Here is a 13,590-nt window from a genome sequence, read left to right on the forward strand (position 1 = left end):
ATTTAAATTTAGTCATTTAGCAGATGCTTTTATCCAAAGCGACTTACAAAAGATGTACAAGGCAAGCAAAAATCTAGGTCCTATCAGAAAAGTGTTTACATTTACAAGTGCAAGAAAGAGCAGAAAGAAAGTTTTTTTTCTTGATAGAATAGATTTAAGTGCATAGGAAGGTGCAGAGGAGTTCTGTTTTCAGCAGTTTGTTAAATATTGGGAGTTTGTGAGTTTGCTGAGTTTGCAGAGTTTGGTAGCTCATTCCACCATCGTGGGATCATTGCACTGAAATACATACATTAAATGCAATTTAATTCAAACTGACGAAAAGTATGAAAACTGGAGAGTTTGGAGCTTATACTGCAGCTTATAAATGCTTGCACCTTGTCTCTATTTGAAAGTGGCTGGTCAAACTTTGCTTATTTTGCATGACAAATTGTTGGGGGAAATGCACAATGTCATAGTTTTCCATTAAATCCCATACCTCCAAAAGGCAGAGAGTGAATCTCTCTGCATGACATTCTGCTCTTGGCCCTTGATACTCCTCCCCAACCCTGAACATGTGTTTACAGATAATGGATGGATGGATCAGCTATGGTTAAAACTACAATTCATTAGTAATTAATCTGTTGATCACTTTCAAATCAATTGTTACAATCAATGTGTAGAAATAACCTATGAATGCAAAAATTTGCAATATGCCTATTATGAGCAGATGATGCAAAAACAATTACCTGGTAAATCTTTATGTAAAAATATTGATGTATATTCACCGTATTACACTAAATTTCTGTATATACTGATGACAATGTGTTGTTGGATAACATAAATTGAGGGCAATGTCTGCCTTTTGGTTAATCTAGTGAATGAAACACCTTAAAAATAAATATCCTAAATTCCATACATATCCTGCAGACCCAGTATTACCATGAATTAGTCATGTTCAGTGATTGCAACTTTGCCCAGAATTATCTAATCCAACCAGAGATATTAAAGACATAGGAATCTTGTTATATGTACAGTACATCATCATCTCTAATCACTGTCAATTTTTTATTGTATCAAGATATATACCATAGTATCTCCTAACCTAAAAAAATTTTGTCCAAGGTTTTTTTTCCCCCAAGGAATAGCCAATTCACACTGATTTAAAACTGAAAACCATCAAACCCTAAGTTAACAGTGGCTGGTAACAGCAGTTATTTGGCATTTTTGCTTGATAAAATTACTCAAACCATCATTAAATTTTAAATTTTTTGCAAAGTAATGTTTTATCAATTAAACTTATTGACCGATAAAGCCAGCTGACCGCATCTGGTATGTGTAGTGTGCACTTGAATCCCTTCCTACATTGTATTTGCTGGCAGAAAAATCTAAGATGAAGAAGGAACTCAAAGAAGCTGGAAGACACAGGAAATATTTCTGTAAGGTTTACTGAGTCGAGAAAGACTGCTGCACACAGAGCTGAAATAAATAAATGAAATAATTTTATCGTAATAATTATAGTAACCATCATAGTAAGATTGCTTATTTAGGGTTTCTGTCTTCTTTTATATATATAATATATATAACTTTCAATAAATTGTTCCCTTTAATATATTTTCCTGTGTGTATGCACGAGACTTTGGTTTGTTCCACTGAATGTCCTGGTAGCAGCATTCTGTATCCATGGTATAACACAGGAGCATCATCCCCTGGCTCGTTCCTATAGCAATGAGAAGGCCCCCCCTCCCCATTGGTCTTGCTCCGGCGCTCATCACCCTCAGCACATATAAGCTGAGGGTGTTGGGTCCTCGGGGGTGGCAGGGCGTGGGGAGGAGCCGTGAAAAAGCTCTCCAGTTTTCTTTGGTTGGTTAATGGTTTGGTTTGCTGTGATTGGCTGGATGTTTTGGTGCAGCTTGGTTTTTATACATTCCAGTTTCTAAAGCTTCAGTCCCTGCGGTGAGTTGTCACGGGTTCATGCAGGGACTGGATGGTCCCTTTCCAGAGTCCCTTATGATCCAGCTTCACTTATGGTTGTTGGTGCACTCAGTCACACACACTTACACACTCACTCTCTCTCTTACATATGTTTCCTCTTCTTTTAACAAACATGCATTCATTCAATAAGTCAATCACTCTATGGTTCCCTCATTCATCCTTTTGCTAACCACCCTTCCATTCGTCTAACAGTCTCGTACGTTCCCACTAGTTTAGCAGTGAGACAAATAAGTGCGTCAAATGTCTACAGTTCATTATTGGGCCATTTCATTTCCGCTGTATCCTTTTGTTCATGCTGTTTCTGTTTTTCCTCTATCCAATAGGATAAGCACCAACTCTCTTGTTCAGTCAGTCCCACCCCTGTTCTGCCCATATGGTCCAGTTGTAATCCCACACTTTACACTGTCCAGCTAGTGTAGAACAGCAGACATGGAGGACTTGTGGTTTTTGTGGTTGTGGAATAATGACCTTCATAAAGCCTGGAAGTCTGGCTGCCCTCTGGGTTTCCTGTAAGTGTTTCTGGCCCTTTAAGGTTACCAGAACAGGTCCGTAAAGCTTCCAGCATTTTGAACAGTCCAATGGTCCAGTTGGTTCAGTAGGAACACTAAAACTGTGAGGAATGATCACTAACTAGGGAGCTGTAGTGGCAAATTAGTAGGCGTAAAGCTAAACCCCATGAATGATTCATTAAATTTCTGGTCAATGTTTGCCTCAACAAAGATAAGTATTCAGTCGTGTGCGACAGAAGAGATGACTGGGTTAGCCATTGGCAGGCTCAGGTCAAGGCTTTGGACAAGACAGTGGGTGTCAGCGTTAGCCACTACTAGCGGGGCCCAGTAGCACGGACCTTCTTGCCCCGCTTGCTGACAGTGGTGAAGCGAAAGGGTGTGGTGAGGTCAGGCTGCTCCCCAGGAGGGAAGCGCTTCATGAAGTGTACGTCCTGCTGGTTAGGGAGTGTATGGGGGCCACGGCGAGGACGTCCTCTTTTAGTGAAGCCAACGTACCAGCCGGCGTAGCGCGCTGACATCAGAGCTGTGTAGTGGTTTTCCAGAACCTTTTCCACAAAGACGCAGTCATCACTTCGATTACTGGCCTTCTGAGAGAGCAGAGAAACCACAGGTAGATACACACAAACACACGCACACACACACACATTGAAAGAAGCAAAGAGAGGCTGGTCAGGAAACTATGAGATAATGGTATTGATAAACGTGTCTCGAGAAGAAAGAAGTCTCACCTTTCCCACCAGCTTCCCGCGACGGTTCATACACAGGTAGAAGTTGGTTTCTTTGCCGCGGATTCTCACCTGGCTACCAAAGGTATCGGCCTCCACTACAAGCTGGGCTTGTGAAGGGACAGAAAGAGCAACAGACAGACATTAGAGCCAATACAGAGAAATATAGTATGTTTTATTTAAACATATTAGTCAAATTTACTGGACTGTAGCACACAAATGCCAGGGTTGGAAATTTACAGCTCATTTGGCTTCAACATTCAGGCATTAACTAACTAGATCCAATGCCAGGTGTGTGACACTAATTGCACATGTTACCAGCTACCATCAAATCACATTTGATGTTTAAACCAGATAAAGCTTTTGCACTGAATCACAATTTTGGGATTCATGGTTGCTGTTAAAACTGCAGATAAATCACAGACTGACGTCTCTGGCTGGACAGATGGTTGTCAGATAAGCTCGGTCACACACATGGATGTGAGGCAGCTGACTACAAATGGGTCTCATAAAACAGATAACAGGCAAGAGTAGAAGGAGCCTGGTGGACTGAGAGGAGAGGGAGGACAGACTCAGTGTCTATGATACTGTTATTTTATGGTTTGTGCATGTGCACGTGCATCCCTCTGTGCTTTTGTGTCTGAGGTTGCACGCGTGTTCAACCTTCCAGGCAATGGTGCTTCACTAACTACACATCTTCAGAGAGCGATTGTGCCTGTTTAAAAATAAATCCTTAAAACGGTTCCTACATGACCTTAGTCAACAAAGGGGTCAAGAGAAATCAATACCTTCTTCCCTCTTGTCCTCTTCCACTCTCTTCCCCCAACTCTCCTTTAGTTTCCCTTCTGCTCTTTCTCTACTTGTTTATACCTTCATGCACTCAGCTCATCTTTGCTGTTTTCGCACTGGTTGTCCTGTGTATGACCTTGTTGCCCTAGTTGATCAGCTTTAGGTTAATTTTTCATTCTTGTAAGTGGTATTTTTCAAAACCTGCACCGGCTTTTGAATCCATGATCTACTCTTTGACATGAATTAAAGTGAAGAGCAACCTAGTGTGTTTACGAATGGACTATATGTGCTATGCAGAAGTGTGAACTCTAGCTTTATGGCTTAACTTTCTTCTGCCCATTGATTCTGTTTGTGCTTTAAGATTGGGTTAAACATCATTACAGACAGAGAAGGTGGTGAAGAAGGGGAGGGAGAGGGGGATGAACAAAAGGAGTGTTAGCGGATAGAGGGAGGGAGAGGAAGCCTGGTGTTTTAAATCCAGAGGAAAAAACAGGGAGGATGAGAAATCAATGGAGGGATCAATAAAGGAGATGGGTTTCTAACACTTGGTCCGACAAGCTACCTCCTAGGCTTCTCCTACTAACGCTCACTTTTTTTTTCACAGAGATCTTTCCTCTGTCTTTTTTCTGCTCTCTTGTGAATCATTGAGTCAGCAGCCAGTCAATAAGGTCTTTGTACTCTGAAGACAAGCTCCACTGCCCCTGTGCCAAAAGGCTGGGGAGGCATGTGTGTGTGTGCTTGTGTGTGTGTGTCTGCTCAGTTGCTTTCTAAATCCATTCATGCATGCATTTGGTAAACCTTTAAGCCTTTGTACTTGCAGCCAGGAGTTGGTCTGATCATACCTCTGTGTGCAAGTAGGCATCCAACTCTGCATACACTCAGATTTACCAAATTGTTTACTTGGTTTGACTTAGTGAAAGTGTGTGTCTTACCATATTTGTCTCCATCTTCTCCCCGGGCGCTGATTCTGCGTCCCAGCACCTGGACGTGTTTGCCACTGGTGCGGCTGTAGAGCTGGTAGACCCGGTGGTGTCGCCGACTCATGGTGTCTCGCACCTGTGTCTGGTTTTCCACATGCACACTGAAGTTGACTCCATCCACCCCAAGTACCTGCTGGGAGCACACACACACACACACAAAGAAACACACACAGAGGTTGGCACACAAATACAAATACAGAAAACCAACAAGCTAATAAACAAAAAATCTCATGTACTACATACAGCTTGTCTTTTATAGTATTCAATCACTTTATATCATGCATGACGAGACTCACCTGTAATGGATTGCACATCACCAGCAACATCTGGATACATCTGGAAAAAGTAGAAACAGATGACTTTAGAAAAATGTAAGCAACATTGACTGTTGGAACAGTCAGGCCTGACACCATCATTTCCATCTCTTTCTTCTTCTTCTCTCTCTCTGCTTAACATCTCTTTTCCTTATTGGGTGATTACTCACACTTCTGGATCTGCGGCTGGCACACTGATTTGACATACAGACAGGCAGATGTCCAGGGATCGGCAGACAGACAACACCCAGAGCGGTGTTTATTGTAACGCTACCACTCTTCTGTCCAAACCCACTTTCTGACCCGTCCCTGACTTTCGCCACACCAAAACCTGGCCTCCAAATGACCTGATTGCCCCGTGGCAAAATGGCAAACATGCCCAGACAACTAGAACATGTTTTGCTTGGGACATCTAAGGAAACGGGCTGGCTTATTTGGCTGCTCTATGTATGTAGACAGCTGGCCTGGACTACAGGTGTACACTCCACTGTGATGTGGCTTTGGAGAATGCTGGACTGTGGTTCCATTTAAAGATGCTATGAATAAGTGAGAACATGAGCCATCAAAATGTATGGAAAGATGATTAATGGAGGAATCACTTGGTGAAAAGAGACTGTGGTGGAGAATTAATGTGTGAAAATATAACTCGTATGTATTATTTCTTATTACTTACTGGCTATCTGGACTTTTGAGACATTTATGTCTAAAACAGCTGGTTGTAGTTACAATTAAAATTCTTCTGAGTTTATCACTTTGCTTAATTGAAGTTTAGACCTTGACCTTGGATATATCAAATATTATTTACAGCTTTAGTGAGGGAGTGATGTGTTGCGCAAATGTATTCTGGCAGTCCTTGAACTGCTCTAAATTAGTGGCTGAAGATTTGATGAAGTTCAGAACCGAGTGTGTGGGCTGAAAAGCAATTCTGTGAATTTTGTCTTTCCCCACCTCATCTTTTTCTATCTCCATGCATGCCGCTTCTTTCTCTCCGATTTTCTCTCTGACCCACTCTCTTTTTCTGACTTGTCGTCCTCCCAATCTCTCCTCTACTTTATCTCACTCTCTCTGTCCATTCTACCTTTCCATTTCCTATGTTCCCTGCTTCCAATCTGCCTTTATGTTTCAGGTTAGCAGGCTGACTCCTCCACACTGTCATGGGCATGCACACATATGTGCAGATGTATGCAGGGTGTATGTGTGTACAGGAGGAGCAGGCAGCTGACAGCTGAGCCAAAGCAAAGACATACACGCTGCTGAGAGAAGATAGTGAGAGAAGTAGACTGAGAGGTACACAATTGGATAGGGCAAAAGCAGGACAGATGAAGGTGATGTAAGAATAAATAGAGGGGAGATGAACTGAGGGAAGAGAAGACTGCCAGAGAATAAAAGAGGTGGGAGATAAAATCAGATAGCGAGGGCAGATGCACAGATGTGAGACAGAGGACGGAGGGTCAAAACAGACTAAGGTTACATCTTAAAGTAAGGAAAAGAAAAAGTGGCAAAATAAGAGACAGTCGTGTAACCACAGAGTGTGGTCTGGCGTGAGAAGTAGACAAAAAAATAAATAATGGGAAAGAGGAGGAAGGGGGTTCAGCTCATGCACATCATAACACATGTCACTGCCTCCTGACTCACACACACATATCCACCATCACAAGGCTCTTAATTCTTTTCTTCCCTTCTCTTTCTTAACATTTCTTTCCCATAGTTGGCGTGTTGTTCTGATAGATGCAGACAACCTAGCAAAGCTACAGAATACTGGCCTTCACATTTTGCCTGCACAGCCGAAAAAACCCGAGCGCCTGTGCATTGTGAGGACTGTCAGCTGTTAAAACACCACGGCTGCACTGCTGCCGAGGACACTGCATGAAAAGTGCCTCAGCAATGGATTCCCCCGCTCCCACAAAATCCACAGACACTATGTTATGCCAACCACAGAGAGAATAAGAAAGAGAGAGAGAGAAAAAGGGAGATGGTATCAGCTGGGGGTGAGTGAGGGATGAGAAAATTTGAAAATAAGAGAGTGCAGAGGAAAAGCTGAAGAGAGTAAAGACAGAATCAGGTATGGGGAGAGGGAAAGCCCGGTGCACCTTGGCTGGCTGCCAAAACAAGTAAAGATCTGACATCATAAACCTGCGTCCCAGTGGATTTACCATATGGAGGCTGCGGTTAGACTCGCAGGCCTCAGCACAGAGGACTGGGCACCAGCATGGGGTGAGAGTGGTCAACCTGGTAGGACTCAGCACAGAGTGGTGGTTTCAGATGTGTGTAGCAGTGGTTAACGTGGTAGCCCAAGACTGGAGCAGAGAGCCTCAGCATAGCACAAGAATCTCAGATGTTCAGCAGTGGGCCTCGGTGAAAAATAGTGGTTAGTCTAGAGGGTGTGTGACTGGTATCAGCAGCATAAGGGCCTACAGTAAAGCAATGGTTAGAGAAGAAAGCCTCAGTATGGAGCTGTGGCTTTAGGAGAAGAGTAGAAACATGTTGTTGTGGCAGGAGGCCGTTGGCTTTTCTCACTGGCTGAAGACTTCAGTTCAAGTTGGTAAAACATTATGTGGATGAAATAAAGTGGCTGTGGTAAAACTGACTGGCAAGAAGGAAATGAATAGAGAGATGATAGGGTCTGGTAGAACTAAACTAAAACCAGCAGACTAAACTATATTGCTCATGCGCAGATTTTGCCAGAGGCACCATCATTCATCAGTTATTAATTCCTACTTTTTTAACTGCAAGTATCTCTGGAAAAAAGGGGGTACAGGGAAGACAGGAAGACAGATGTAGGCCGTTAGGTGGGTAAGTGGAGAGAGTGTGAGGGAGACATAGATGAAGAGAGAAAGTCAGGCAGACACCAGCAGCAGGATCGGCACACACCCTGCCCAGGTTGTGTGAGGAATGAGAAGTATCTGGAGATGACTGCCATCTGGGAGAAGTACAGCTGACACAAAGAAAGAAAAATAAATCCTTTGCTTTTAAAAAGACACACCTTTAATGGGCAAACTCAAACCCCTTGAAATGTATTCTCCTCCCTTAGATTTGCTCTTGGCACTTTATCATTTTCCTATTCCAGTAGATAAAGCGGCTGTTATTTGACTCAACTTCTGAAATATTTTCAATAGGAAAAAAACAAGTATTTTCTTGGTGCGAGGAAAGGGGCCTTTTGCAGGCCAGCATGGTCATAACTGAAATAAGTACAGATGGAATGAAGATGGTTATGGCCAGTTTTATGAGTAACACAGCTCCGACTCTGACCCAGTGATCCTAAACTGCCAGCCAATCAAAACAGGGCCTTCCATGGCATGTTTTCTAAGGGGACTGATTAGTAGTGATGTAATCGTTAGTCACCGCAACCTTCCTCTCCATCATCTTCATCTATAAGTGTCTCAAAATATATGATCATGATGAAACAAATGATGAAAAAGATTGGACCTGTGTGGATAAATAAAATTAGTAAATGAATATGAACTTACAAGACGGTCAGCGTGGAAAGAAGGGACCACATTGCTTCCCCCCTCCACTATGGAACTTGGCCCAGAGACAGTCTCCTCGCTCGGTCTGAGCCAGTCCGACAGTCCGGATAGTTCCCCTTTGTGGTTTGAATCAGCTGGATATTGCACAGAGTCAAAGAGTCAGCAGACACTCCCGTTGGCATCGGCGGCAGCGTGGCCCGGTTCTCCCCGCGGAGGTGAATGTGCGGGCGCGGGCACGGTGGTGTGTGAGGCCAAGGTAAGTGTGCCACTGTGACCGCCGGGCAACCTCTGACAGCTGTCCTGACTGGTTGAGACACGGGCGGGTGAGGGAAAAAAAGGGTTTAGGGCTTTTAACTCTGCGCGTCCCCGACAAGATAAGCACAGGTGAAAGCGCGCTCACTTGTCAAAGATAACCAACTCCAATCGACCCCGTTGACCCTCAGAGTGATGCTCTGCGCTATGGTTATACGCAGTGCGTGCGTAATCGTCTGCGTAATCCAATGCGTAAGGTTTCAGCGCAACAGCAATCTTCTTAGCTCCAAAATGAAGCCTGTAGTATGTGAGATGATAAAAGACAGTGCTGGACGATTTGTCCCGGCACAGACAGAAGCAGTAGGTAAATTTAGTCCAAGCACAGTAGAGACGAGAGCTGTTGAAAGTGGGCTACCTGGGCTGGCTGATGGAGCAAACGGCGAGCTAGAGACTCTGCGGGCGCAGGGTAATGCAAGGTGGCCTCGGTCATGTCTGCGCCCCCACGGTGTCTCAATGGGTCTGTGCTTCAGGTGACACCGACCAACAATGTCCGACAGAGAGGGTGATAAGGTCCCGGGGCGGTCCAGCTCAAAAGGGTATATGGAGAGTGCTGAATGAGAATGGGAGGGGATAATAAAGGGGGAAGAAAGACGAGGGAGGGAGGGGTGGCTGGAGAGGATGGGAACAGCTGTGACTGGGTGGCGGACTCAGCCACCCGCGACACAGCGAGTAAATGACAGGGGCACTTTGCACCTGATTTTTCGGACTTCCCCACTCTCTTCAGCCGCTGGTTACCACCAGGCTTCAATAGTCCTCCCTGCGCCCTCTCGACACAATACCAGCCAAAACACAGCACGATGACATCACCTCTAAAATGTTTGAAGGGGGAAAATGCAATCCGATCTTTTTATTTATTTTTTTAAACGTAGAAAGTTTCTCTGACGGGGGAAAAAAAGAAAGTCTCCTCGTTCTGAGAAAAAAAAACACGAACTCCGCTGTGCAAGAGAAGAAGAGTCGAGCTCCCAAGTTTCTGAAGAAATAAAAGTTAAAACAAGCTCACTGGAAACATGTTTACCCAGATATCACTATGACAGATCGTCTCCAAGTGCAGGACCTGCGCCGTTCCTCTTGCCCTTATATCTGCCTCACTGTTTCATTCAGACATCAGAAGAGAAAATACAAGAGAGAGCGCAAAACAACCCAGCCGTTCGTTTTTATCCACTTCACTGGTATTATGTCTCCTTTTCAAAAAATTCCAAGGTTTCCTTCCATAAAAAGCTCTACTTGAGGGGGGCTGCACAGGAGAGACGCGTCGGCAGGCACAGACCTAACTCCAAGAAAAACCAGAACAAGATTTTAACAGACGCGGATCAATCCTCCCTCCCTCCTCTCCTCTCTTCACTCCCTCCCACCGCTCTCTTCCCTTCGCTCCCTCTCACATATACACACACACACATACACACACATGCACACTTACTGGATCAAAATGGGATTAGTCAGTCGCTGTGTGATGCCGAATAAACTTATACTGCAAAAATATCCATTTTAACAAGTGTTCCGTTCTGTGTAAAAAACATCTGGTAACGAGGTGAGATAATTTTACTTGTTTACAAAGCAAACAAACTCGTTTCAATAGTTTTCCAGAATCAAGCTTTTCTTTCTCTGACTATTGTCTGGGCAATTCCCCTTGTTTCCACTAATATTTGTTTGTGGAGATTCGTAAAAGGAGCAAAATGTATTGGAGACGATTACCATGATGTCATGCTATCAGGAGGAATTCGCTTCTTTCCAGAATAAAAGTGCTTTTCAGAGGAAATTAGCACTTTAAAACTTTTTATGTTTCCTAAAAATCCTCACAAACAAAGACACCTGCTCCAGTCACTGAACATCTGTCTTAAACCCAAGCGGACTTCTTGCCCTCCCTTATCTCCCCCGAAGACAACCTCAGCCCTGCAGCCTCCGTGGCCCCGGACTTATGAAGGGTGGAGGGCAGTGCACTCTCTCTCTCTTTCTCTCTCTCTCTCTCTCTCTCACACACACACACACACACACACACACACACACACACACACACACACACACACACACACACACACACACTTCAGAACTGCGCTTTCGAGTGATGTATTTTGACTCCCCGTTTCATAACTTTTAAGTTAAACCCTAAGAGCGAAAAATGAAAAGGAGAATGAGAGACAGTCGGGAGGGCGGTATGTAAGCATGGACACGGATCCAAAACGAACATTTCTCAGGGATTTCGGCAGCAACGCCCGCTCTGCGCTCTCAAAACTCCCTCTCTCAGCCGCACAACCGCAGACGGTCAGCCAAGCCAACACAACACTCCTGCCATACCTTTCATTCACATACACACACACACGTGAGGAAATAGAAACGGAATAAGGGGAACGAGAGTAAATGTGTGTGTGTGTGTGTGTGTGTGTGTGTGTGTGTGTGTGTAATAGAAGTGGGAGGGGGTTGGCCACATACATCAGGGACAGTTATCTTGGCTCCCAATAAAGGCTTATTCTTTTCAACATTGTACTTTCAAATCACTCTCTCTCTCTTACACACACACTCACACACACACACACACACAAACACACACATTCTCAGTCTTCTGCAACTGGACAGGGTTGAACTGGGCTGGGTAGGGGTACTGTGGTTGAATTCAATTTCCAGTCATGCTCCACAGACAAGCCTCTGGCCTTTTTTTCTTCTACTGGCTCTCTCTGTCTTTGCACCTGTGTCTGGGTGCTTTTTCGCTTCTCACCGCACTGCTGCAAGGGACGCGAGTGTAAATGTTGTGGGAAGGGATTTGAACCACATTGGTGTGATGAGGTATGGGCCCATCTGGTACTCTTAAAATCAGATGGAAGGGTTCAGAACAAGGACTGTAGTAGATCTTGGTACAATGGCAGAATACAAAGTAACAGACGTTTACACAAATGCTTCAACTGACAGTTATGGCAGATTTTCCAAAAAGGGTACTGATGCTGAGATGATTTTTCTCTCATTGTAAATCCCTCAAATTTATATTGCACAGCTACTTTAATTGTTAGTTTATTTGGCTCAGTGCTACAAAACTCTCATTGAGGTTAAACTGCAAAAAGAAAACAAAGGACAAATAAAAGAGTAGTCCATCCCTGTAGAAAATAATTATCATTTTCATCATCGTTTTATTAGAAATTAGTCTTTACAGTTGATGATGGCTAAAACGATCTACAGGAGGTGGTCCTTTCAGAAAGATGGGATTAGATGCAACTGGATGTTACTGGAGTTATGACCCTTATAACATCCTCAAGATTTTCTAAGTTTGGAAAAATAATTTGTGTCTCTCCCCTTTTGTCACACCGTTCATTTTTCTCATTCAGTTTCTCTTCTCACTATCCATCCTTTCAATCTCTCTGGCATTTTTTTTTTAATCTGCTCACTCTGTCCCTCAGTTTGCAGCCAGCATATTGATTGCCCATGTCTTTGCTTCTGCAGCTCCTGCCTATTGATCTTTAGGACACACACACACACACACACATATGTACACACATCCTCACATACATAAAGGTCCCCTTCCTGTTTGCACGTACTCAAAAAAGATTTTACTTTGAAGGAGACCGACTTTGCTACACATATTATTTATAAATGCACATGCACATGCTGTCACATGTGCACAAACACAAAGACACACACACCAGGACACTTATTTTTTGCATATACCCTCTGTTGTGTTGAATAGACTTGGCATTGATGGACGTTATGCCTTTGTGCTCTTCTCTTGACTCATTAAAGTGAATGAGAGCCATTTGTGTGTGCGTGTCTGGGGCCCTGTAGGCGCTGTAGATCTGGGCCCAGCAGCCTTCTCTTAGTCTCTCTAGCAATCTCTCTCCGACTGGGCCTGCAGGCTTCTTCATCCAGGGAGCCTGGTCAATATGACCATTCTGTCTAGCAATTAACATCGATCAGTGCTCGTCAATACCATCAACACCCAGACAAAGACCCAGGGTGCATTGCGTGTGCTTGCCCTTTCTCTATCACAGTCCAACAAATCCCCAAACAGCACTCTCATTATATGGGGGCATTCTGGCCTGACCCCAAGGTCATAAAGCACGAGAGACATGGTGTGCTGGACTCTATGTTATGGGTTACCTGGAGTGGAACCGAATGCAGAGCTCAGAGCAGTCAGAGCCACAGGCCAGTTGTTAACCCATTATGACAGTTGTGTGTGAGTAGATTTGCTGAAAGACTCAAGTGTTGATATGGCTTGCTGTGGATGTAGTCAAAGTTAGCAGACAGGCGATATCATTCCCTTGCTGTGGGCTCTACAGTGTTAGACACTTTGAAAGCTTTGACCAGGATAAATGCAATCCATCATCGTCATGACACACTGAGCAGATTTGGGGTTTTCAGATGTGTAAAGTACAGTGGATTGTGTCCAATTAGCTTGGCAGCTTGGTAGCTTGATCTATAAGGTATGGGCTATATATGTTTGGATGTGAGGAGGGATCAATGTATGTGTGATCTCTGCAGGGAGGGAAGAGGCTTGTGGCTTTGATTAATACCTACAGACATGGACCTTAAACTTCACATCA

At 44.1% G+C, this 13,590-nt stretch overlaps 1 protein-coding gene across 5 annotated transcripts; it reads right to left on the reverse strand.

The window, feature by feature from the left end:
- Nucleotides 1–1,059: 1,059 nt before the first annotated feature.
- Nucleotides 1,060–10,954, reverse strand: fgf18a (fibroblast growth factor 18a). 5 transcript variants are annotated; one of them, XM_067519187.1, is made up of 5 exons: nucleotides 8,756–10,954; nucleotides 5,271–5,310; nucleotides 4,927–5,107; nucleotides 3,209–3,315; nucleotides 1,060–3,064 (listed from the first exon to the last, which is right to left on the reverse strand). In XM_067519187.1, exons 1-5 carry the CDS (start codon nucleotides 8,785–8,787, stop codon nucleotides 2,795–2,797), a joined length of 630 nt encoding a protein of 209 aa, XP_067375288.1. In that variant the 5' UTR covers nucleotides 8,788–10,954; the 3' UTR covers nucleotides 1,060–2,794. The 5 variants fall into 5 exon arrangements, with proteins under 5 accessions (XP_067375288.1, XP_067375287.1, XP_067375291.1 ...); XM_067519186.1 differs by having other exon boundaries at nucleotides 1,061–3,067; nucleotides 4,927–5,104; nucleotides 8,756–10,946; XM_067519190.1 differs by lacking the exon at nucleotides 8,756–10,954 and adding an exon at nucleotides 7,442–8,727 and having other exon boundaries at nucleotides 1,061–3,067; nucleotides 4,927–5,104.
- Nucleotides 10,955–13,590: the final 2,636 nt, after the last annotated feature.

This window comes from Channa argus, chromosome 10 (assembly GCF_033026475.1).
Source record: "Channa argus isolate prfri chromosome 10, Channa argus male v1.0, whole genome shotgun sequence".
Lineage (NCBI taxonomy): Eukaryota > Metazoa > Chordata > Actinopteri > Anabantiformes > Channidae > Channa > Channa argus.

Bases quoted from the DNA above. Each gene is read 5' to 3' on its own strand.
- fgf18a (XM_067519185.1), bottom strand. From the start codon at position 8,787: ATGTGGTCCCTTCTTTCCACGCTGACCGTCTT. The intron at 5,108-5,270 runs GTGAGTCTCGTC...GTGTGCTCCCAG, and splicing joins TGATGTGCAATCCATTACAG to CAGGTACTTGGGGTGGATGG. The intron at 3,068-3,208 runs GTGAGACTTCTT...CTGCTCTCTCAG, and splicing joins GCGGGAAGCTGGTGGGAAAG to AAGGCCAGTAATCGAAGTGA.